Source organism: Ursus arctos, unplaced genomic scaffold (assembly GCF_023065955.2).
Source record: "Ursus arctos isolate Adak ecotype North America unplaced genomic scaffold, UrsArc2.0 scaffold_12, whole genome shotgun sequence".
In the NCBI taxonomy this organism is placed as follows: domain Eukaryota; kingdom Metazoa; phylum Chordata; class Mammalia; order Carnivora; family Ursidae; genus Ursus; species Ursus arctos.
The window spans coordinates 34,820,760-34,843,247 of NW_026622786.1; the positions used below are offsets into that span (position 1 = coordinate 34,820,760).

Genomic DNA, 22,488 nt, shown 5'->3' on the forward strand with positions numbered 1-22,488 from the left:
ATTGAATATTATTTCTAATACACTTCTTAGTTTAAAATATAGATAAAAATTACAGCTAATCCCCAAATTGCCAAACTGGTTGCAAAAATCTTGGTACCCAAAGCAGGAACACTGGATTCCTGTGGAGGAATAAACTTGGTTGCTTGTGCAATGTTAGAAACCTCTGAGGTGAGATTACCTTCATGGATGGCTTGAATTGCAATATAGAATTTGGTGCCATTTTCTATTTTAAAAGGTTCTGGTTTAAATTCAAAATTTTCTATTGAGCCAGCCTCCTTAGGTATCAGACTAGTAGTGTTCACTAAAGCAGCATTGTCAAAATCTTCTTGGAGATCCAGGAAACACTTACTTATTCTTATAATGTAGCTGTTGGCTGAAAAACAATAGATACTTCATGTATATTAAAATCACTAGGATGCCTTATTACCACCATACTGTCTTATACTTAGAGGCCCATCAGAAATGCACACTAGGATTTGGACATGGAAATCATAGATGTAGGTTTTATCTGACTATTCCATCTTCTTTCTTTTAAGAACAAATATGTGAGCAGTTTGTTAATCTAGTTATCTAATCACAAAAATTAATTCAAAATCATATAGTACTAAAAAACAAAATCTAGATTTTTTAAATCTTATTTGACAGAGACAGCCAGCCAGCGAGAGAGAGAACACAAGCAGGGGGAGTGGGAGAGGAAGAAGCAGGCTCCTATTGGAGGAGCCTGATGTGGGGCTCGGTCCCAGAACACTGGGATCATGTCCCAAGCCAAAGGCAGATGCTTAATGACTGCGCCACCCAGGCGCCCCTAGATTTTTTTTTTTTTTTTTTAAGAAATAGAAATATAAAGATCTGAATCTACTTTTAGAACAAGGAACACAGTAACATTCAAGTATAGGGAAGACATTCAGTACCTCACAACTGTATTATTTCTCATTAAGCTGAGAGGGAGTAATAGGAGGAGGTAGTGGGAGATCAGTAGAGTGGGAGGACAGGGATAAGGATAAAGGGCAAAAGGAAGCAGAGAGGCTAGGATGTGTACTAATTAAAATGTGCTTAAGAGCTCAGGCAGACTTTGATTAGTACCTTAATTCTACACTTTCCAGCTGTGTAACAAAGAAAAATATATTTCACTTTTTTTACCTTCAGTTTTCTTACCTATAAAGTGGAGATTCAGTCATTCAATTAATTCAACAAATATTTACTGAATGCATACTACTTGAGTGGTGAGAATTATATATGATAATGCATGAAAAGTGTTTAACAGAATGTCTGAGACCTAAATGTTTGAAATATTAGTTATTATTATAACTGTTACTTTGTCAAGAAAAGAAAGGAAGATGCTGATGTGATTTTTTTTATTCCAAAATGCTTTTAGAGATCTACCAGAGCTATCAATATAAAAATATATTCTCACATTCTTAAATGCCATAAATAAAACATCAAATGTCTTTTTTTGAAGTGAAGACTATTTTTTCATGAAATGTTGAAAATGTTTTAAATATGTGGTGAATAACTTCAATTTATAGGTTAAAAAAAATTCAGACGCTCTGCCTTAACATTCTAGTTTTTCAATAATAGGCCTTATTAATCCATTTTACTACTCTTCACACACACCCTGCCTTCCATTTAGGTGGTTCTATCTATCTATCATTCATCTATCTATCAATTTATTTATCATCTAGCTTTTATTTTAATTTAGATATTTTATTGTGAAATTTTGCTTTTTGACCTTGATCATATTATTTGGTTCCTTCTCTCCCTGTCTGACTCCCAGGATGTGCCACCCTCTCCCTATTTATGCAAATTGTACTCATTCTTCAAGGCCCAACAGGAAGCCCAACGTCTTCATGAAGACTTGTTTACATATTTTATCCACCCTGATGACTTTTTGCCACGAACTCCTATTTCATGGAATGGAGCTTTCTAGATTATTTTATGGATGTTCAATTTATCTTTTCAATTAGATCATATTCTTTGTCTTAGGACAAAGGGTATGTTTTATATTCCTTTTGTATCAACTAGAGTATCTGGCACTGTGTTGGGTTTGTATTTGATCTCTTATTGACCAACAATATAGGCATTAAGTTGATGCCCCAGGTGATAGAATTATAGAATTATAAAATATTGGAATTACATATACTTGTTTTAATACTTCTAGGTCACCTAGTAATTCTTATATTTGGCAGGTATGGAAACTGGGTCCCTGAGAATTTAAGAATTTAATTGGATTTTATAGAGATTTTCATTTATTCTTTGAGATACTGCCACTGCCTTCTTTTGCAATGCTTGATGATAACATTTGATAGCAACTACAACCTCTTCTTATTTGTCACAAAGAAAGAGAGATTAGATTCCACCTAATTTTAGGTATTTGTTTATTTAGGTTAAACATAGTGAAGTTCTTTCTCTCCCAGGATCCAGATTTAATGCAATCTTTCTTCTTTTGGTTTCTATAATCAGCATGAGGGCATTTATTATGAACCCAATCTTGAAGTAAAGGCACCATCTTGACTGAATTGAACTCAGAATTAAACATTTGGTCAGGTAAATTTATTTGTGGCTTTTTCAGTGGAGGTATTTTTTTTTAAATTCTGCTATATCTTTAAGGATCATGGCATGAAAAAATAATGTATTTCCAAAGTCGTCATGATAAGAGTTTTCAACATTGAAGTACAAAAGAGCTCTTTGTGGGTATTCCGTTTTCTTTGGTTTTAGAATGATTTTTTTCCTTATATAATGTGACAAAAAGAAATACAGCTTTGAAAAATGCTACATAGGAAATGAAAGATTAAAAAGCATCTTTTCTTTTGAGAGTACGCGCAGTGTGAGGTTTATAGTAATCCAGGGGAAAGAGTGTTGAACATGGGGCTTTTCAGCTCTGACAACCCCTGAGAAATCGTATATGTTGATATGGTCTATTGATTTCATTTTCCCACCTTTAAGGGAAAATAGCAAGATTGGCTTTATCTCAAAAGAATCTACTAGTATAGCACAATATTGGAATATGATAGGCATTCAATAAGTACTAGTTAAATTCAGTCTAAAGTATAGATAAAAGTGACTCAACCTTTTAGAACGAGGACAATTTATTATAAAGAACTTTGAATGAATGAGATATTTCAGCTTTGAACTTTATTCAAACTCCATGGCCAAATTTCTCCAACTAGTGAGTTTCTCTGCATATGATCCTCTCTCTCCATGGGACACCTTCACTTAACTTTGCTAATTTCTTTCATTCTTTAAATCTTAGGTCAAGGATAGTCTTCCCTGGGAAGCCTTTTAAGATATACCTTGTGATCTTAACCCCTGCCTAGGAGTTATGACTTTCCAATGGGCTCCCATATCATCCTGTGCTGACAACAACACTTTTCATATCACATTCTGTACAATTGTGTGCTTACTTGCCAAAACTGTCTTCTGCACGCAACTGACTGTTAAGAGTAGGGTTTATTTCTTAGGAACCTAATAGTGTTTCAACAAAAGATCAATGAATGAATGAAGTTGTACAGATACAGAAACACTTAGAAAAACTTTTCTTTGTTAAAGGGAGAAGAAGATGCAATAGAAAGCTGTTAACTCATTCTTCTCAAAGTCATTTCTAAGATGGTTCATATTGTGAGAGGCAGTTTGGCACAACAGAATTGATAAGAGTGGGTTAGATTTCTAGGATATTAAATATAGAAATAATTTGGGCCGTTCATTACCTCTTTTTTATATCTGAAAGTTGGTGAGTAATGGCCCATAGTAAACACTCCATACATATAATTTATACATTAGACAATTCCTAGCAAATGAAAGCCAAAGGGATTTCTTTTATAGATTTTAAAACATAATATGACACTTACCTTTTCCTTTGTCAAGGACGTTGCCAGGGGCAGTCCATGAAAGTTGAATGTGATCGTCTTTAACCTTAGCCTCAAGGTCTGTGATTTTGCCAGGTGGGAACACAGGAGTATGACTACCAGCAGGAGGAGCTCCTGATACAGTAAATGACCCTCCAGAGGTTAGTCGGCTGAAGTCTTCTACTTTAGCTTCTGACACGTCATCTTTGACTTCCGGTCTGGGTGGGTTCGGTATAATTTTACCTACAAGAAAGTAATTTTGTGACTTTTCATAATGCTAGGTCTATTCTTTATTTTGTAATCTCATCATGCAGCCATAGAGGGTTTAATATTGATTGAGTGTAGACATTGAAAAAGTAACACCTGTTAGTGAAAAAAAGCTTGTTTTATTGGTGTCATTTTAAAATTGATGAGACATTATGCAATGTTAGAACTATCTCTTAACACACCTGTCTTTATTACTTAACTGTAAATTCTTTGAACACAAGGATGGTGTCTTATTTATCTTTTTAGCTACATCATCTAGCACAATGCTTGCCACATAGAGAGGTGCTCAGTAATTTTTTTTTTAAAGATTTTATTTATTCATTTGACAGAGAGAAAGAGAGAGAGAGCACAAGCAGGGGAAGTAGCAGGAAGAAGGAGACGGAGAAGCAGGCTCCCCGCTGAGCAGGGAGCCCAATGTGGGGCTTGATCCCGGGACCTGTGACCTGAGCTGAAGGCAGACACTTAACTGACTAAGCCACCCAGGCACCCCAGTAATTTTTTTTCAATGTAAATGAAATGAACTGAGGGGGGTATAAACAAAACATGTGGGAAGCATAGTCCTGTGCTAGGTCTTTTAACATAAATATGGCTTTGAAATACACAGATGATTACATAATTGTATGTTTTCCATAGTACATAATATTTTCAGTGCTTACCACATGTAACTTATCTAAACAAATGACACATTTCTATATTGATGCCACTTACCATTTTCAACATAGCCTGGTATATACATAGCTCTGTTTTGTTGTTGTCTTAAACTTAGTCTAGCGATGTTATTTCTCGCTTGGGCATGTACTTTTAAACTGTATCTACCATTTCCATGGTATTCTGTAAAATATCTTGAGTAGATGCCATCATTCTTCACAGTATCAGCGCCTAGATATTATAATATAATAATTAGCCATTCAACAGAATGACAAGTCCTAAGCACCGTTCATGACCACTAGTGTTGGCAATCATTTTGGGAGTGAGTATAGCACGGTGGTTTAAGTACATGAACCCCAGAATCAGACTGCTTGGGTTCAGAGCCTGGCCTGGCTACTTGCTAACCTTTTACCTTGGGAAAGTAATTCATGGTAAACATTTAATTAACATTAGCTATTATTATTTCATATAGGAATCCTAACAAAATAAGGAAAATACAATTAAACTGGAAGAGGCATATGCAAAACACTGACACTAATAAAATAGAGAAAAATTATACTCAATTTCCATGAGGAAAGTAAAATTGTTCATAAAATTTAAAGATAAATGTGCTCATATCTAAGTGTAGTCAAGATAGCAGAATAAAAAGTATTAAAAACAAAAATCAAATTTGATTTACTTAAAAATTGATTCATTCACATACGTAGGAAATATTGATTTCTAAGTTATGCAGCTGTAGTAGGATTTTAGGTTCAGTGAAAGTTGATGCAGATTCTTATTACCTGCACCATTGTCCCAAAGCTCTAGTATTACTTGATGTCCATCTTCGGTTTCTATAATGGCTGTTACGTTGATTCCCAGAACAGGCAAAAACCCTTGACTGACTTGTGCGTAAACAATCATTGGGCTAGGATAATGTGTTGTACTTCGGCTCATGTGAGCAGTTGCAATTACCGGGAGTGTGGTAGGACTTCTTGCTCGAGTAGTCATTGTCACCGTTAGCATCTGAGATTTGGCATGTTTATTTAGAAGGCTGTAAGTCCAAGTACCTGTCTGAAAATCCAACATATCTATTTGAGAGTTTTTGTAATACTTTCCTATTCTTGTTTGGAATAAAAAATTATTTAGAAATTTAAGCAGAGTAATAGTAATGATTTTTAATATTCAATTTTATAAGCTGGTAAATAGTATGGATACAAATCTCTATTCTTGGCTTTTTTTTTTAAGATTATTTTGAGAGAGAATGAGAGTGAGAGAAAGAGCAGGGGCAGGGTGGGGTATTGGTGCGGGGAGGGGCAGAGGGAAGGGTAGAGGGAGAGACTGTCTTAAACTCCATGCTGAGCACAGAGCCTGACATGGGGCTCGATCTCAGGATCCCGAAATCACAACCTGAGCTGAAACCAAGAGTTGGACATTTAACTGATACCACTCAGGCATCCCTTGGCTTCTTTTTTGTGACAGATGATCTGTTGCTGCTTTAATATTGACAGTGTAGTAGATGTTATCTTCACTTTTCCCCCTCGAAGTTGATTGATAAATCATGGAGAAAATAAAAGAATATTCTTACCTCTGCAATACCTGGTATTCGAAGACGGGCAGACCGAATATTTAGTTTATCTACTTTGAAATCTGAGGCTTCATATTTTGTTCCTTTTGGATCTTGGAGAAGAATTTCTGGCTTTTGTATTGTCCATGTGACAACAAAGAAAGTGTCATTTCCAATTGTACTATCCACAGGTACTGTACCATTTATCCATTTTCTTCCTGTAATATTCAAGGCTTTACTTTCTAGCTGTTACGTAAATAAAACAAAGAACAGAAAGAACCAATCTGTAATTATAGTTAATAAAATTTCAAAGCTTTGTCAGTTCAGAGTAATTCTAAATTTATGTCTAAGATTTCAATGAAATAAGAATTATTTTCAAGAATTTTGCAAATAAAAACATTATGATTATAAATAATAGATGAATCAGAAAAAAGATGGCTACAAGTGTCACAGAAAAGCAAATTCAGTAAGAATGTTTTTCAGTAAAATATTTTCAGGCAAAAGAGTTATTTATTAGAGAAAGAAATGACTAAGATAATGGAAATTTATTACAAATGTGAAAAGGCAAATAATTTTTCTGAGATACCAACCTGAATAGCCTGCTGAGTGATGCTGCCACTTCTAGATGAAATTCTACTGAAAGCATCAGTAAGGCCATTTATGTCTTTATTGGCATAAAAACGATATCCTCCTAAAATGGAATTGTATTTACTTTTATAATACTAATTTTAATTGGGAAAATCATGCTGTTCTTGTGCTCTTATCAATATAAATTTGAAGAAAACTTAAAGAACTGACCAAATATTATTGTTTTTATATCAGTCATTAGATGTAAGGGCCTGCCACATTAGTAAAGCTGATCTAATCCCTAAATACTGTTATAAAAATGAAATTTAAGACAATATTTTGAACGAGCTGCTTATTTTTAGTTGTGTCTAAGGTATACCAAAACAATTTTAGAGAATACCAGTTTAGAATTAAGTAAAAATTAAGTGAGAAAATAAATAATATAGGAGTTAACAAAGAAATTACACAGGAATAAGGAATGGAAAAGGATGGGGACGCTTGGGCAGCTCAGTCAGTTAGGTGTCCGACTCTTGATTTTGGCTCAGGTCATGATCTCAGGGTCATGAGATCCAGCCCCTCCAGGGGCTCTGTGCTGGGCATGCAGCCTGCTTAAGATTCTCTCTCTCCCTCTCTCTCTGCCCCCCCCCCCCCACCTTGTGTACACACATGCTCTCTTTTTTCTTTCTCAAAAAAATGAAAAAAAAAACACAAAAAAACCCAAAAAACCCAAAAACCAAAAAACCAACGGAAGAGGATGGATTGCTGGGGGCAAGAACTGGTAATCAGGACTTTATAGCCTTGGGCAAATTGTTTGTACTCTGTAGGTTTCCATTTCTTCTTCTGTGAATTAGGGTTATCTGAATCTTGACTGTATGATTGAACAGGACAAATATGAGCAAGAATTTTGGAATTGCAGTTGAGGAAGTCATTAGTAGCCATGGAGAAAGAAGTTTCAATTTGGTGGTATTGGTAGAAAGTGGTGAGAAATTAATGAAGACAGAGAATATTGACGATATTAGAAGCTGGTATATGTAGAAATGCAGAGAGGTGGGGGCAGGGAAGAGGAAAGATTAATTTGAAGGATAAGGACAAGGAAGGGACAAAGATTAAAATTTAGGATAGGAAATGTATGAGCAGTGTTGCAGTTTAAGGGGAAAGAGCCCTGCTAATGGGAGAGACTGAAAATATATTTTCTATTCAAACTATATTCCAAAGGTTTACCAGTCATATTTGACAGGGTCTCCAGTTCTCTGGCAGCAGAAGGTCCCAGAGCAATGGTGTGGATGATTGCACCACTTTGCTTTACCTCCTCAAAGCATGAGCTTATTTGATCATCTTCCCCATCTGTTAGTAATATGATTTCAGAACCGGAAGTACTCTGGTTACTGTGGATAATTGCCTGGTAATGAAAAATCAGATGATTAGTACAGAATATCATAACTCAATAAATTTAAAATAAGAATAAACCCACTCTTTAGTCTTGGAGAAGTCTTTAGGCCTATGCATCAGAGTAAGCAAAAGGAAACTGCATTGTCATTCCAGGCTGAGTTGGCATAGAAATGAGTGTAATGTACAATAGTCTTGTAGGTTTTCAAGACAAAGTGTTAACAGTGCTTCTAATCCTTTCAGATATATTCAAGCTACCCAAGAGAGAAATAATAAAACACTTAGAACAATGCCTAGCAAATAGTAAGTACTAAGTGAATGTTAGTTATTATTATTATTTCAGGAGATGGTTGAGGTAGAGGCAAATGACCCTGGCAGTTTTGGCAGCATACTAGGCAACATTTGCAAGGCCATGACTAAAGGCAGGTATGCAAAGTTAAATGATGTGCCTTTTTATGTATTTTAGTTGATCATTGAAGAATCTGAGGATTTCCTGGAAAAAACATTGACCTGCCATAAAGTAGGAAGTTCATAAATTTATCAAGTATTATAAATTTTTTTGTCTTTTCCTGATTTCTATCAAGAGTATTTGCTAAAAATCTTTAGTCAGACAAATTGAGAGTAAATTCTACCTCTGCCATTTGCTAAATAGAATATCTAGCATTTAGTTCCCCGCCATGTATAATAGAGTTCTCTAAATAGCACAGTGTAATGATTAGCTTTTTGGATTTTGGAATAAGAAAGACCAGGTTTTGAATCCTACCTAGATTTGCTAGTTACTGACTATATGATCTTAAGAATGATATTTAATTACTCTGAACCTTAGTTTCCTTATGTGCAAAATGGGTGTAATAATAATACCTGACTAAAAAAGTAATGGTAAAGATAAATAAGATCATACATGTATTTAACATAGGCAATAATGTAGTACATGCTCAATAAATTTTAGCTGTTATGGTGATGATTATGTAAGTACAATGCTATCTATTGCTATGGTTTTGTTTTAAAAGTAATTAAGACGTATTTATAACTTTGAATGTGACTTGACATAATCTGTTTAGCAATAGACTCTGTGGTCAAAATATCCATAGATATATATCAAAATATATTAAGAAAAACATACGAAGCAATATGTTAAAACATTAAGACACATTCCCAATATATAATACTATCATATTTTACAAGTGAATAAACACATATAAGAATTATTTTTGTTATAATAATAGCAGTCCTTTCTTGAGCACTTACTTATCTTACATAATTCTCATAATTAAATGAGATAGGTACTATTGTTTTCCACATTCCGTAGTTGAGTAAACTAAGACTTTCTGAGTTGGTATCTTACCCAAGGTCATTTAGCTAATAAATAATAGAGCCAGAATCCTAGGTTTGCCTGAATCCAGAGCCTGTGTGCCTTCTTAAAACAACATGCTTTATAAAAATTAGACTGCACGAGAAAGGTAAGAGATGGTATTAATTAGTGGCCTGGAAAAGTGTAATAAGCTCTGCTTTTTTAGGTGAAGCAATGAGAGGGTCAGTGAAGGAAAGCAGTTTTCTGTTTTTGTGACTTAAAAAATGACAACAAATAGGCTTCAACAGAGGCTATCTTCGGTTAGAGGAAATTCAAATACATACCATAAGGCAGGTTAATATAGTGCTGAAAAGTTGCTCCCAATATTTTATTTCACAATTTTTATTTCATTAAACTTCCACCGGTGTTTCTTGGGTTTGGTACTATACTGCTTGAGGAACTATCTTTGTGATTTTTAATTGTCAATTTAACTTGATGAACTAGGGTTTTCTTTATAACATAGAAAGAGTACTAATTTCCCTCTTCCACAGTCCCTTCAACAACATTATTGTTTACTAATAGTAGTTCAGACGTTGGGAGTGATGAAGAAATGGTGAACTCCTCAATAAAATTGCAGTGATTATGTGCATGCTGGATTTTTCTTCCCTTTCTTGACCATTCCCCAATGCAAAACTCAGTAACTCAAGAGTACATTGGTGCAATAAACACACTCAGAGAGGCTACCCAGCTGTAAACAACAGACAGTAGAGGAGTCTTTTAAAAAATATACTATTTCGGTAAGGGACCTATGAGCTCATGAGCCTTGTTCAAAGATAGTGGGGTAAAAATAAAAACAATGGTAAATGGCAAATGATATTTAGAAAAGCATTTTTATTTTACCTGGAATCCTGCTCTGAGACCACTGCAAATTGAAGTTCCACCACTAGCTTCTTGAGGCAGATTTGCAGTGATCTTTTCATAAGCATTATCACCAATTATTTCTGTTAGGTAGTTTAGGGTTGTAGCCAAACTTTCAAATGTGACCATCCCAACCAAAGATCCCTTTTCAATAATTTGAATCAAGTATAGTTCTGCTGCTTGATTCATTCGAAAGAGACGGTCTTCCTGTAAGAAAAAGATGTCTGATTAATTCCTGAGTCTCCTCAACTCTTGACAGATTGGTGAAAGACAGAGTTGTTCATGGGCCAGAGATCTTGATAGTAATTGATTACCATGTTTTAGAATTTGAGTCCTTTATTTTATTAAAAAGAAATAATATTAAAGAAAAAATTGAAAAATCAGTCATGTTATACTTAGTAAAGCCTTAAAAATCTGTGCCTTTTTATTTAACAGTTTTATATTCAGAAATTTCTGCTAAGAAAATAATTTAAAAATGCATACAAAAATGTTCATTGCAACATAATTTTTATAACAAGCTGAAAACTCTAAAATGTCCAGTGACAGGAGGCTGACTAAATTATAGTATGCGCATATGATACAATCATTAAAAATTATATCATGAAATCATTTTTTTCCATAGGGAGTATTTAAGGTATAGTAAGTAAAAAAAATCATATTATAAAATATTATACAAAATATAATCACATTTTTGAGGAGGAAAAACAATTACACAAACAGAAAGAAGACTGGAATGACATATGCTCAATGGTGGAATTATGGATAAACTTTTTTGTTCAGTTATAGTATTTCTAGTTTGTTAGAACTAAAAGTTAAAGAATAAACATAATCCATAGTCCAGTCATCTTAATGTAACAATTATTTTAGTGTATTATCTTCTAGTACTTGTCTATATAGAATTATTGTACTAAAAGTTATTAGGGTAATAAATACATATTTTAGTTAGCTTAATAGAATTAAACCTAAGATTAAATTATATTTCCAGTAGCTTAGCTACTTAATTTAACAGAACTAACAAATAAATGTTTTACCGAACTCATGCTTCCAGATTTATCAAGTACCAAACAGACTACTCGCTGTTTGGACTTCAGCAATGAAAATGTAGGATGAGGTGGTGGATCAGTTCCTTTCATGGGAGATGCATTCCGAAAATCATCAGAGTCCATAATTACATCCCATGTGCTTCTGCTACTACACATTTTGTTTTGTAGGTTTGGAGCTTCTGTATTGTGAGTCTTTGCTGTACAAAATTCAGTTACCTGGAAAAAAATCAATTAGAAGACACTATTAAAATAATTGGTAAGCATTACTTTCTAAATATGCAGCTGGCTGCCACATACATCCTCCACAGATTTTATCTCCTGACAATTAAAATTTATTTCATAATCTAACAGTCTCACATCCATTTTGCATACGTCAATAGAGAAGAAGCAAGGTGAAACCATCACTGGAAAGTTTTTGATGATTCTTTTAGGTATAGGGAGATCATGACAGTTGGGGTGGGGGGGAACGTGGTGGCTGGTACAACTGCTTAAGTTAACTTCTTATTTTCCCTTCTGGACTCTTGGGTGACTCAAGCTTGAATTAAGTTTAGTGGAAAAGGGACTGGATTTGCAGTAATTTCTCACTGCCCTTTAAAAGTGAGATAAAGAAAATGACCTTCTTTAATTGCCTAAGTGTTTTCTATATCTTTATAGTTGACCAAAAAACTTGAGAACAGATATTTTCTTTCATCTATTCTTTTTCTTTCTTTCTTCTTTTAAAGATTATTTATTTATTTATTTGAGAGAGAGAACACAAATGGGGTGAAGGGCAAAGGGAGGAGAAGCAGACTTGCCACTGAGCAGGGAGCATCAGGCTTGATCCCGGAGTGTGCTGGATTCCAGGATCGTGGGATCATGACCTGAGCCGAAGGCAGACACTTAACCTACTGAGCCACCCAGGTGCCCAGAGAACAGATATTTTAACAAGCTGGATTATTTTTGGCTTTGGTGAACTCTGACATAAAATAATATTCCTGATAAAGTAATGAAAATGTAGGGAGAAAATAAGGAAATGTGATTGCTGCTCTTTCAGTTGCAAATGGTGAGTTGTATCCAGCAATTCTGCCAAATGATATTTCCTTACTATAGAATCTGTGAAAATTCTCTGAGTTTTAAGAATTTAGTAACTTGGAAAACTGCTCCCATAAACTAATGCAGCATTCAAGAAGGAATTCTTCTTGCAGTAAGCCTCAGCTTATCAGAAATATATTTTTTAAATATTTATTAGAGAGAGAGGGTGCTCATGTTCGTGTACGTAGGGGGAGGGGCTGAGGGAGAGGGAGAGAGAGAATCCTTATGCAGACTCCCCGCTGAGCACAGAGCCAACCTGGGGCTCGATCCCAGGACTCTGAGATCATGACCTAAACCATAATCAAGAGTTGGATGCTTAACCAACTGAACCACCCAGGCACCCCGAGAAATATTTTTATAAGTGGCATTGCATGTTTAAAAATGCCCTCCCAATACAAAGTCTCCAGATACAAGCTCAAATTTAGAACTAAATTATTAAATTTGAATGCCTTTTATTTAAATGTTAAGATTTTGTTTTTCTTCTAATATGGATGATTTACATTGACTTCATTTTTTAAAATATTTTTTATTATATTATGTTAGTCACCATACAGTACATCCCTGTTTTTTGATGTAAAGTTCGATGATTCATTAGTTGCGTATAACATCCAGTGCACCATGCAATACTTCCCCTCCTTACTACCCATCACCAGCCTATCCCGTTCCCCCACCCCCCTCCTCTCTGAAGCCCGCAGTTTGTTTCTCAGAGTCCATAGTCTCTCATGCTTCATTCTCCCTTCTGATTACCCCCCTTTTCTTTATCCCTTTCTTCTCCTACTGATCTTCCTAGCTCTTATGTTCCATAGATGAGAGAAACCACATGATAATTGTCTTTCTCTGCTTGACTTATTTCACTTAGCATTGACTTCAGAACAATTGACATATCCCAGAAGGTGTTCATTGCATGGGAGAAAAATACAGTTTTAATCAAAGTGGTGATTGATAATCAAGTCTTGCTGATATGAAATGCCCATCAAATCTGGTCCCTTTTCCCCTGCCACTGCCACTGCAGACTTTATTTATTCGGAGACTTCACGTCTCTAATCTATTGCTGTAGCCTTCTGACTACTCTCTCTGCCCCTGTCATCTCACTCCATTTTCCTCCTCACTGTTAGTGCAGTTATCTTCCTGAAAGAATTAAGCTGATACCACCAGTCTGAAGCTGTTAAGATAAAATCCAAACACCTTTGCTTTGTAGGTCCCAGTTTGTTCTTTCAATCTTGTTTCCTCCTCCTTGCTCTCACCATCCTCTGCTTATACCACACTGATTTTTTTCCTGTTCTTAGAGTATGCTGGAAATCTTCGCAAGGATCTTTGCTAACCCAAATGGGAAAAGAGACAGGAAATCTTATGCAAATTAGAAAAGGTGACCCGTTCTCAAGTTTTTTTTTTTCCTGCTGCTATTTATCTGAAAATTGTTCTAATAAATATTAAAATTTTTAATGACCATGATGCAGATAATTTGGGCAGTGCTCAGCTTGTATAATCATGCATGGCATCCCTGCACTTTTCCCCACTCTTTGCTTTTATAAACTGTTCTTTTCGTTTTGTTTTTTACTTAAAATTGCCCTTCCTATTCCTATTTTGGCAAGTTCGTACTCATTCCTTTTCAAATACTTTTTTTTTTAAAATCTCTTTAGAAACAATTTTCTGACCTCCAGGTGGAGATGTTTGCTGTACTCCCATAGCACTTGGTTTATATATCGTCATACTTTATATTCATATATATTTTTTCTTATTTCTCTACCTTTCTTATTAAACTGAGTCTGTCAAGAGCAGTTATCTTTAATTATTTCTGTATTTCCAGCTCCTAATACAGTGCTGGGCATGAAGTGGAAATAATGAAGTTGAAGGGAAGGAAATCATGGAATTGAACATTCGGTATTTCAGGTCATATCTGTCTTGGGTGAGCTGATGCCCTGGGTACAGATGGTATGCAGTTTATTTAATTTGTGTTATGATAACTAGAAGTTAGTGTTATTCTGGACAAGATGTGCAGTATTTATCTCTGAGACATGGCTTATAAGATTAGTTGCCATCTGTATTTTAGCTGTATGATGTTCTTCATTATTATTTATCTCTCAGGTAGGCAGCATGAGTTATTTCCTGACAGTCAGATGCTTTTGGGATTTATAGCTTGGTACAGACAGTACATATTCCATTAATCCTCTTGTGTCACATGATCTGATACCTACTTGGATGCTGAATTCTGATCCAGGTTCAGCAGGTTAAACTGAACTTTCTTAACTCATGTTTCAACTATTTCTAGAAGGAGCCTTTTTTAGGCTGGAAAACAACTTCTACTTAAATAACTAATTAGGTTCTTTTAAAAGTTTTAGCAAATATTAAGTCTATATTTTGATTCAAGTTCTTCATCATTAATGCCCTAGGCTCTAAAACAATTTTAAATTTTATTGGAGATAATAGGCCTTTACAAACCTCTACCCAAAGAAGTATTTGTTGCTGGTGATTTAGTATATGGAATATTGCTTCTTTTAAATAAGTTAGTCTTACTATCTAGAGGTAGTATACTTTATTTTGATTTGTTTTTGATAACTTTCATATTTAAAAATCTTTTTTACGTGCTTAGAAACCTTCATTAGGTAACTACAATATGTTTACATTAATTAAGTTTGGATTTATCCCAGGAAAGAGACAATTGACTATTATCCAAATATTTTATAAATTTTAAAAACTAAAACTTTAAAGTTTATTTTATACTCACCGTGTGCTAAGCACTGTGATCATACTTTATTCATACTAGCTCTTGTGAACCTAACAACAATCACCTGTAACGTATTATAATTTCCATTTATGAGACTAGAGAACTAAATTTCAGATTTAACAGTTTGCTTGTAATGACACAGTTTGAAAATGACAGACTGAGTTTTGATAGCAAGTCTTTCTGACTCCAAGGCACCTGTTCTTATCCACTGAACTTTATACATTGAAACCAGATATTTCAGGTCAAACATTAGCTTTAAAACTTGAATTATTGTGTTATTATTTTATAATTGATCGGCCTGGTAATTGTGAACTTTTCCCTTAAGTTTGTCATGTAGAAACAGAACCATGTATATTTTCACAGTATCACTTTGCAATAGCTTGATGTACTTTAGCGTGAAGATACTAGAAAATCTAGAATGTCAGTACTTTTCCAAAGCTATAGAATGAGTTACTTTGGAAAAGTAGTATGACTAACACTTAGAAGGGAGAATTAAAAGTAAGGTTGTAGTTTTAGAACTATATAAATCTACAGAAGTCAAATGAGGGAAGGGATGTTGTAAGAAATAATGTGTGTTATCAGTGAAAAGGGTACAGTTCTACTTCTGAAGAAAAGAAACAGGTTTATAAAAAAAGGTGGAATAATTTATGGACATACCCTGACACAGGCTAGCGAAAGTAGCCATTAAGTTAATTGTCTGAGTAATCTCCTTCATTTCTTTTGGTATACATAATTTCATAGTAGAAAATATAGCTTCTCTAATTAATTTTTCCTGAAGTGTTCCTTTGTGAAGCTAGAAAAAGAAGGTACTTACAGAATCGAGACTTTGCACAAACATTATGGAGTCCCTTGCAGTCTGGGATTTTTCTGGGATAAATGTACACTTTGCTTCATACAGTCCTGTCTGTGAGTCACGCCTGCATGGCCTTGTTATACAGCTGCTTCCCTGACATTCCTTGAAAACCACATTAATGCCAGTAATATGAGTTGAACATCTATGATGAAAGAATTAAATTACATTTATATATGAAGACCAGAAATCATGAGAAAAGACTAACGTCCTACAATCTTTCCCTTAATGATAATTGCTACAGATCATGGACAAACATTTCATTTTGACAGAAGAAGTCACAGTGTCCTGCCTCTATTTACAATTGATATCAATAAGAACAATCATGCCAACTCATAGTTATTAACATTTACTGCTCACTAATGTAATCAATAAATCTATTATCCTTGTGACCTTGAACTAAAGATAATTCCTAAGCTATAGGGATGTTGTGAAGATAAAATGAGTTAAGAGATACAGAGGAGTTGCTTCCTAGTGGGGATGAGGGAGTCAACATAATGCTGAAAACCCTCTTAAGTTTCTATATGTGTGATACAAACACATACACACATATTGCTATGTAGATATAAACATATGTACACATATGCATGTATACCAGACATACAAAACCATGTGTGGTTTTGTGTTTATAGGATTTTGCAATTTACATTTTGAAATCCACTGAGCTAGATTGGAGGACAAAATAAAAATAAGCATTGCATGGAAATGCTTGTGCATTCAAACAAACCGTTTAGTCTTTATGATAAGTAAGATAATTGTCAATTTCCTGGCAAGGAATGGGGGGTGGAGTATGGGTAAAAGATTCTAAAGAGTTTCTAGTTATCTGTAGGATTTAGTTTTATTCTGCATTAATATTAAGTGTCATGATATTAATCCACTTAGATAAATTTTTTTGTATTGCAAGGATTAAAGGAGATGGTGAGGCTATATTCCAAGAGGGTTAGTGCTAGGGTAAGCCTAAAAATTAAACACACAAAGTGCCTGGCACACAGTAGAAATTCATTAAATGTTATTTTAGATAATTGTTTTCATAATATGTCTCTTTTTATGACTGATAAGAAAACTTATTCGTTTTCCATTGATTTATCAAAAATTTGTTATTTGATATATTCTTTGTTACTTTACTCTGTCCCAGGCCCCAGTCTAGGGAATTAAAAAAATAGTCAGTCCTCAAGGATCTTAAAGTCTAGTGTGGAAAATAAAATTACACAGACCACTACTGCTCCATATGAGAGAAGGCCATGTGTATTGCCTTGGGGACATTCTCACATCTAACACCAAGTGGAGGGATAGGAAAAAGACACTTGGGAAACGAACATTTAAACTGAGTCTGGAAGAATGAACAAGCATTGTTTGGATAAGGGAGGTAGTGTGGGGAGGAGTTGCATGGGGTGAGAGCCCTATCTGCATGAGACTCCAGGCAGCTCAGCAGGGATAAAGCGAACAACATGAAGGACATGGGGAGAGTCATGTTTCTCTCACACCTCTTTTCTCTGACATGTTTTTTGTCCCAAGACTTGTTTCCAATTACACTGATTTCTGTTGTTCTTTAATACTCATATTTAAATATCTCATCTATTTATTAATAGGACCTGTCTAAATCTACCCAGAATTATATTTATATTTAAGGAATATAATAATAATAATAAAATATTTATATTTCAAAAATCATTTACTCACTTATCCTTATGCAAAATACTTTTTTTAGCTTAAGATTAAATGAAGAATATATTTAACATGAAGCTTTAGTAGTTTAATTGGTTTCAGTGAAACAGATTCACCTTAAAGAGTTATGAATCAAATGGAGTAAATGATTGGGAAAAATAAATAAATAAAATGAAATAAAGGATATGATAGGAACTTGAACTCCAGTTCTCAGATATCTTAAGGTTTAGGCTACAGCTTTTTCCTTTGTCCTCTGACAATAACATATTTTAGCACAATCCCCATGAATACTGAAATGAATCCCAATTCCTGATTGATCTTGACTCTAAGGTAGAATCCCCAGAAATACCTGGACATATACGTAGTAGGACACGTTGGATATTGCAATTAACTGTATGAGCATTCAACCACTGAGATAGCTTTTGTTTGCCTAGTATAGAAAATTTAAAAATAGTTAAGTGAAAAGTTTTGAAAACACATTTGTTCAACACAATGATACCTTGTTGCTTCAATAGTATTCCGACTGGAAATATAGAATGGCCGATCCACATTATACTCATCAAATATTCCCCATCGGAGGTGGGCCCACTCATGGACAAACACTCTGCCTATGAGAGAATATTGCCACTCATAAATTTATATTTGGAATATTTTAATACAGTGTTCATGTATATTATGTCTCCCTCCCCAAGATCCTTAGCTTAATTGAGTCAAAGAACTTTAGAAATTGACACCTTTCATTAGGTCAAAAATGTTGAAATGGGTTAGTATTTATTACTTATTTTTATTAAATTTATTATTAAACAAACACAAAGAAATATAATTATGTTGAATATAACTACTATATTTCTAGATAAAGATATTAATCAGTACTTATTTCTCTTTTTAAAAAATCTTTAAAAATACCATCAATCACAGTGTCATATTTGTTTCCAATGGAAATAAAAATGAAATTATAAAATAGATATCTCTACCTCGGGACCCATAGATAGGCAAATTATTAGTCAACAAGAAGTTTGGAGTAAAATGTATATATTGTCCTTTTTCCCCACATTGTCCATATTGAAGTGTATAGGGATCATCTCCATATTTTAGGTAAGGATTGGCAACTATGACATCTGCCTAAAAAGCAGAAGAATATACCAAAACATCACAAGAGTGATAGAAACAAGGATTTCTTTTATCTAAATTAAGACAAGTAATATTACTAATTAAATTACTAAAGTAGTGGCTAGGAATTGCTAAAAAATTATGAGTATTGATTTTTAGGAAGCACAGGAAGAAAAAAGCAGTGTAGGAGCTAGATAAAATACCCTACCTGGTCATATGATTCTTGTTTGGGCATTGAGTACTCAGATTTTGACTTCCAGGTATTTGGAATTAAAATGCTTACATTCCGGAAATAAACTCTTCGTTTGGTGGCGTGAAACAAGTAAGTTGAAGCTTCAGTTACCATTTCCTGACAAAATATGGTAACAATTTCATAATGAAATGAGCATGAAAGTATATATACAAACAAGAAGAAGCAAATCTAAGCTCCCTTTCCCCCAAATACTTCAGCAAAGCCTAACTGAAAAATAAGTGCAATTTTACTCTCTTTAGTGTGTAAACTTTTCATTTTCACATGCCCAAAAATCAACTCTATTTTTTACCTATTCAGACCTGCATTCAGTATTATGGGTGGGAGAGGGAAATGAATTCTGGGTGAGATACAAAGGGGATTAGGACTGGGAGCTTGTTGGCAAGTTGCTTATTTAATTAAAAAGAGGTGTTTAATAATTAGCTTGAGTTTATAGTTTTATAGATTTTATACTTTCGAATTGAAAAAGAATTCACTTTTCTAGAGTTATTTTGAGTTACTTTTTCATATGGAGTGTCTTCATAAAAGGCAAAGTTTTACCAAGCAGTAATGAAAATAAAAATATGTAGGTCTCATTGGCTTCACATTCCAGTTTTACCACTTATTTTAAGACTGTACAAATCATTAGCTTCTCTCATTTATGCAACAAGGGTAATAATTTACCTCATAGAGTTATTGAGAGGATCAAGGAAGATAGTATATATTAAAATGCTATATATAAAATGTTTTTATTATACTGACTAACCCAAATAAAATTAAGAAGTAAATCAACTTCAGAAATATGCAATATTTTCTTTAAAATCAAATACATCAGAGTTTGTTAATTTTTCAAAGTTGAACAAGTATGAACAACTGAAAATATATATAATGAAGATCTAGAGCTTAAGTGTAGGTTAGCTATTTAAACATTATACAAATAACTTTACAAAGGTAGAATACGAAAAGAATTCTCCAGTAGGTCTAAGGTCTTTCTGTTAGCTTAGTAAGTTGAAGAACTACTATAATTTGGCCTTTCGATAATTTACTAGGGGAATGACTAATACTCTTAATATATGAGAAATCATACTTAAACTAAGCAGATGCTAATCTTGACAGTTTAGATACATATTACATAAATGATGAATACTGTCAAAGCAATTTTGGAAAGTAGTAACTGTGAGCATATGTATGTGGCAACATGGTTGGAAAATACTTATTAGAATAAAAATAAGTGTATAATAAAATTTTCTCTCTTACCTTTATGTTTTGAATGAGTTTTTCATCTTCTGGTACCCCAGGGTTAATTGCAATTACAATGCCATCATATCCATTGTTATTCAAATTTGCCATTGAGCTTTTCACTCCAGGCAAGAGATGTAAAGCTAGGAAGAGAACAACATATAGACTGAGCACCATTATTGCACATTACAATAAACCTTACAGAAATGCAAGGAGAGTATTTATGTATCTCCTTAACTAAGGAATTTGAATCTAGACCAAAATATGTGCACAAATGTAACATTATGAATTACTAAAATATTCTGATGAACTTCCTTATCTCACTTCTTTATCCTAAAGATTTAAGTTGTTAAATAACAATGGGGATTATGTGGAACACATTTATCACACTTTCTCTGACAGTTGAGGTCTTAAGTACTCATTGAGTTGAGTAATTCTTTAGGTTGTGTAATTGTCATCTTCATCATGGTGGTTAGTCATGGTCATTGTCATCATCATTAAGAGATTGTCCAGTCCTGGGATCTTTTCATAGAAAAGGACTTTATGGAAGGATGAGGAACTGAAATAAAAAGCACCAGGAAAGAACAGATGAGAAAGGTGTGTTTGAAAAACAAAACAAAACAAAAAACAAATGAAGGAACTAGAGTGGGAGTGGCAATGAATCAGGGTCAAAGACTTCCTTTAGGTGGGAGTGATATAATCACAGTGGTCAGGGACAACTATGGATCAAGAAGAAAATGGGTTTATTGATTACCTTCTGTGATAACTACCTGTGTATTTCAGTTTTCAAATAGATTGAATGCTGTTAAGTCTTGTATAACTTGAAAACAATATGCTTTTTAAAAATTTTTAAAAGATTTTTATATTTTTATTTAAGAGAGTGAGCATGAGTGGGGGGGGGGCAGGGCGGATAGGCAGAGGGAGAAGCAGACTCCCCACTGAGCAGGAAGCCTGACATAGAACTGGATCCCAGGACCCTGAGATCATGACCTGAGCTGAAGGCAGATGCTTAACCGACTGAGTCAACCAGGTGAAAACTTAATAAGCTTTAATTAAGACTTCTTTTTTGGACTGAACAAATCTGCCAATGTCCCTTAGCTTAAAAATAGTTGTACACATAGCATTGTGGCTGGCTTTGGAGTCAGATAAATCTAAAGCTGACCCTTGCCTTTAGTCACTGACAGTCACATGATTCTTAATAAGAGGTGTATGGCTCTTTGGGAAGCACTTCATACAAGACTCCTGGCCCCTAATGAGCACTCACTAAATATTATCCTTTATTATTAAACATTATATATCATATTATAAATACAAAGCTTGTTATAAATTTTTTCCAATTATATTCTATATTTTCATTGGCTTCTTTTGTAAAACTTTAAATACAGTCTTCCAGTGTTTAACTGGGGAATAGAGTCTGTGAGCCTACCCCAAAAAGACAAAAGTAGAAATTGTCAGAAGTGAAACTGTAAGCTCATTGTAATGTTCTTTGACCATCTCCATCTATTGACAATATTCTTTCCTTTTTGTCCGGCTTAGGTGTGGTCTCACCTATGAAATCTCATATTATCCACATTAGAAATAATCTTCCTTTCTTTTGTACTCATTTGAATCACTTATTACATATAAACTGTATTGCGTTTGTTTTTTATTAATATACATAGTATACCTCCCCTACCTCCCAATATACATGTAAATTCCTTGGAGGAAAGAGATTTATTTATTTAAACCTCTCTCGCTCTGAATTCTCTAAACTGTAAAATGAAGACAGTAATAGCTATCTGTAAGGAATGTTTGGAGGTTAAATGAAATAACATGTGAAAGCACTTATGTGTACAAGTGCCTATAGTAGGTCCTCAATTAATATTCCTTGATTTTCATTATCCCTTTTAATTTATATGAAGAAAATATATACATGAGTGCTTCTATGTGCCAGGCTTTGTGCTCTGCTCTTTAAAGACTACAGAAATGAATAAAACACAAGCACTATGTCAGAAAACTTGCAGACTCATTGGCATGAATTAGATTAGAATAAAAAAGACTGAAATACAAGGTAGAAAAGTTCTATAAGAGGGATACAAATACAGTGCTAGG

The 22,488-nt window shown here is 34.1% G+C and overlaps 2 protein-coding genes across 2 annotated transcripts in view; one reads left to right on the forward strand and one right to left on the reverse strand.

The window, feature by feature from the left end:
* The window catches only part of ODF2L (outer dense fiber of sperm tails 2 like), a 294,695-nt gene that overhangs the window by 41,890 nt on the left and 230,317 nt on the right, over positions 1 to 22,488 (forward strand). The gene's annotated exons all lie outside the window — the stretch shown is intronic.
* Positions 27 to 20,508, reverse strand: LOC130543395 (calcium-activated chloride channel regulator 1-like). Its single transcript, XM_057310251.1, has 13 exons — positions 20,416 to 20,508; positions 19,138 to 19,278; positions 18,794 to 18,941; positions 18,319 to 18,427; positions 16,119 to 16,299; positions 11,497 to 11,724; positions 10,448 to 10,672; positions 8,092 to 8,269; positions 6,894 to 6,994; positions 6,325 to 6,549; positions 5,540 to 5,810; positions 3,846 to 4,085; positions 27 to 373 (listed from the first exon to the last, which is right to left on the reverse strand). Exons 1-13 carry the CDS (start codon positions 20,506 to 20,508, stop codon positions 27 to 29), a joined length of 2,487 nt encoding a protein of 828 aa, XP_057166234.1.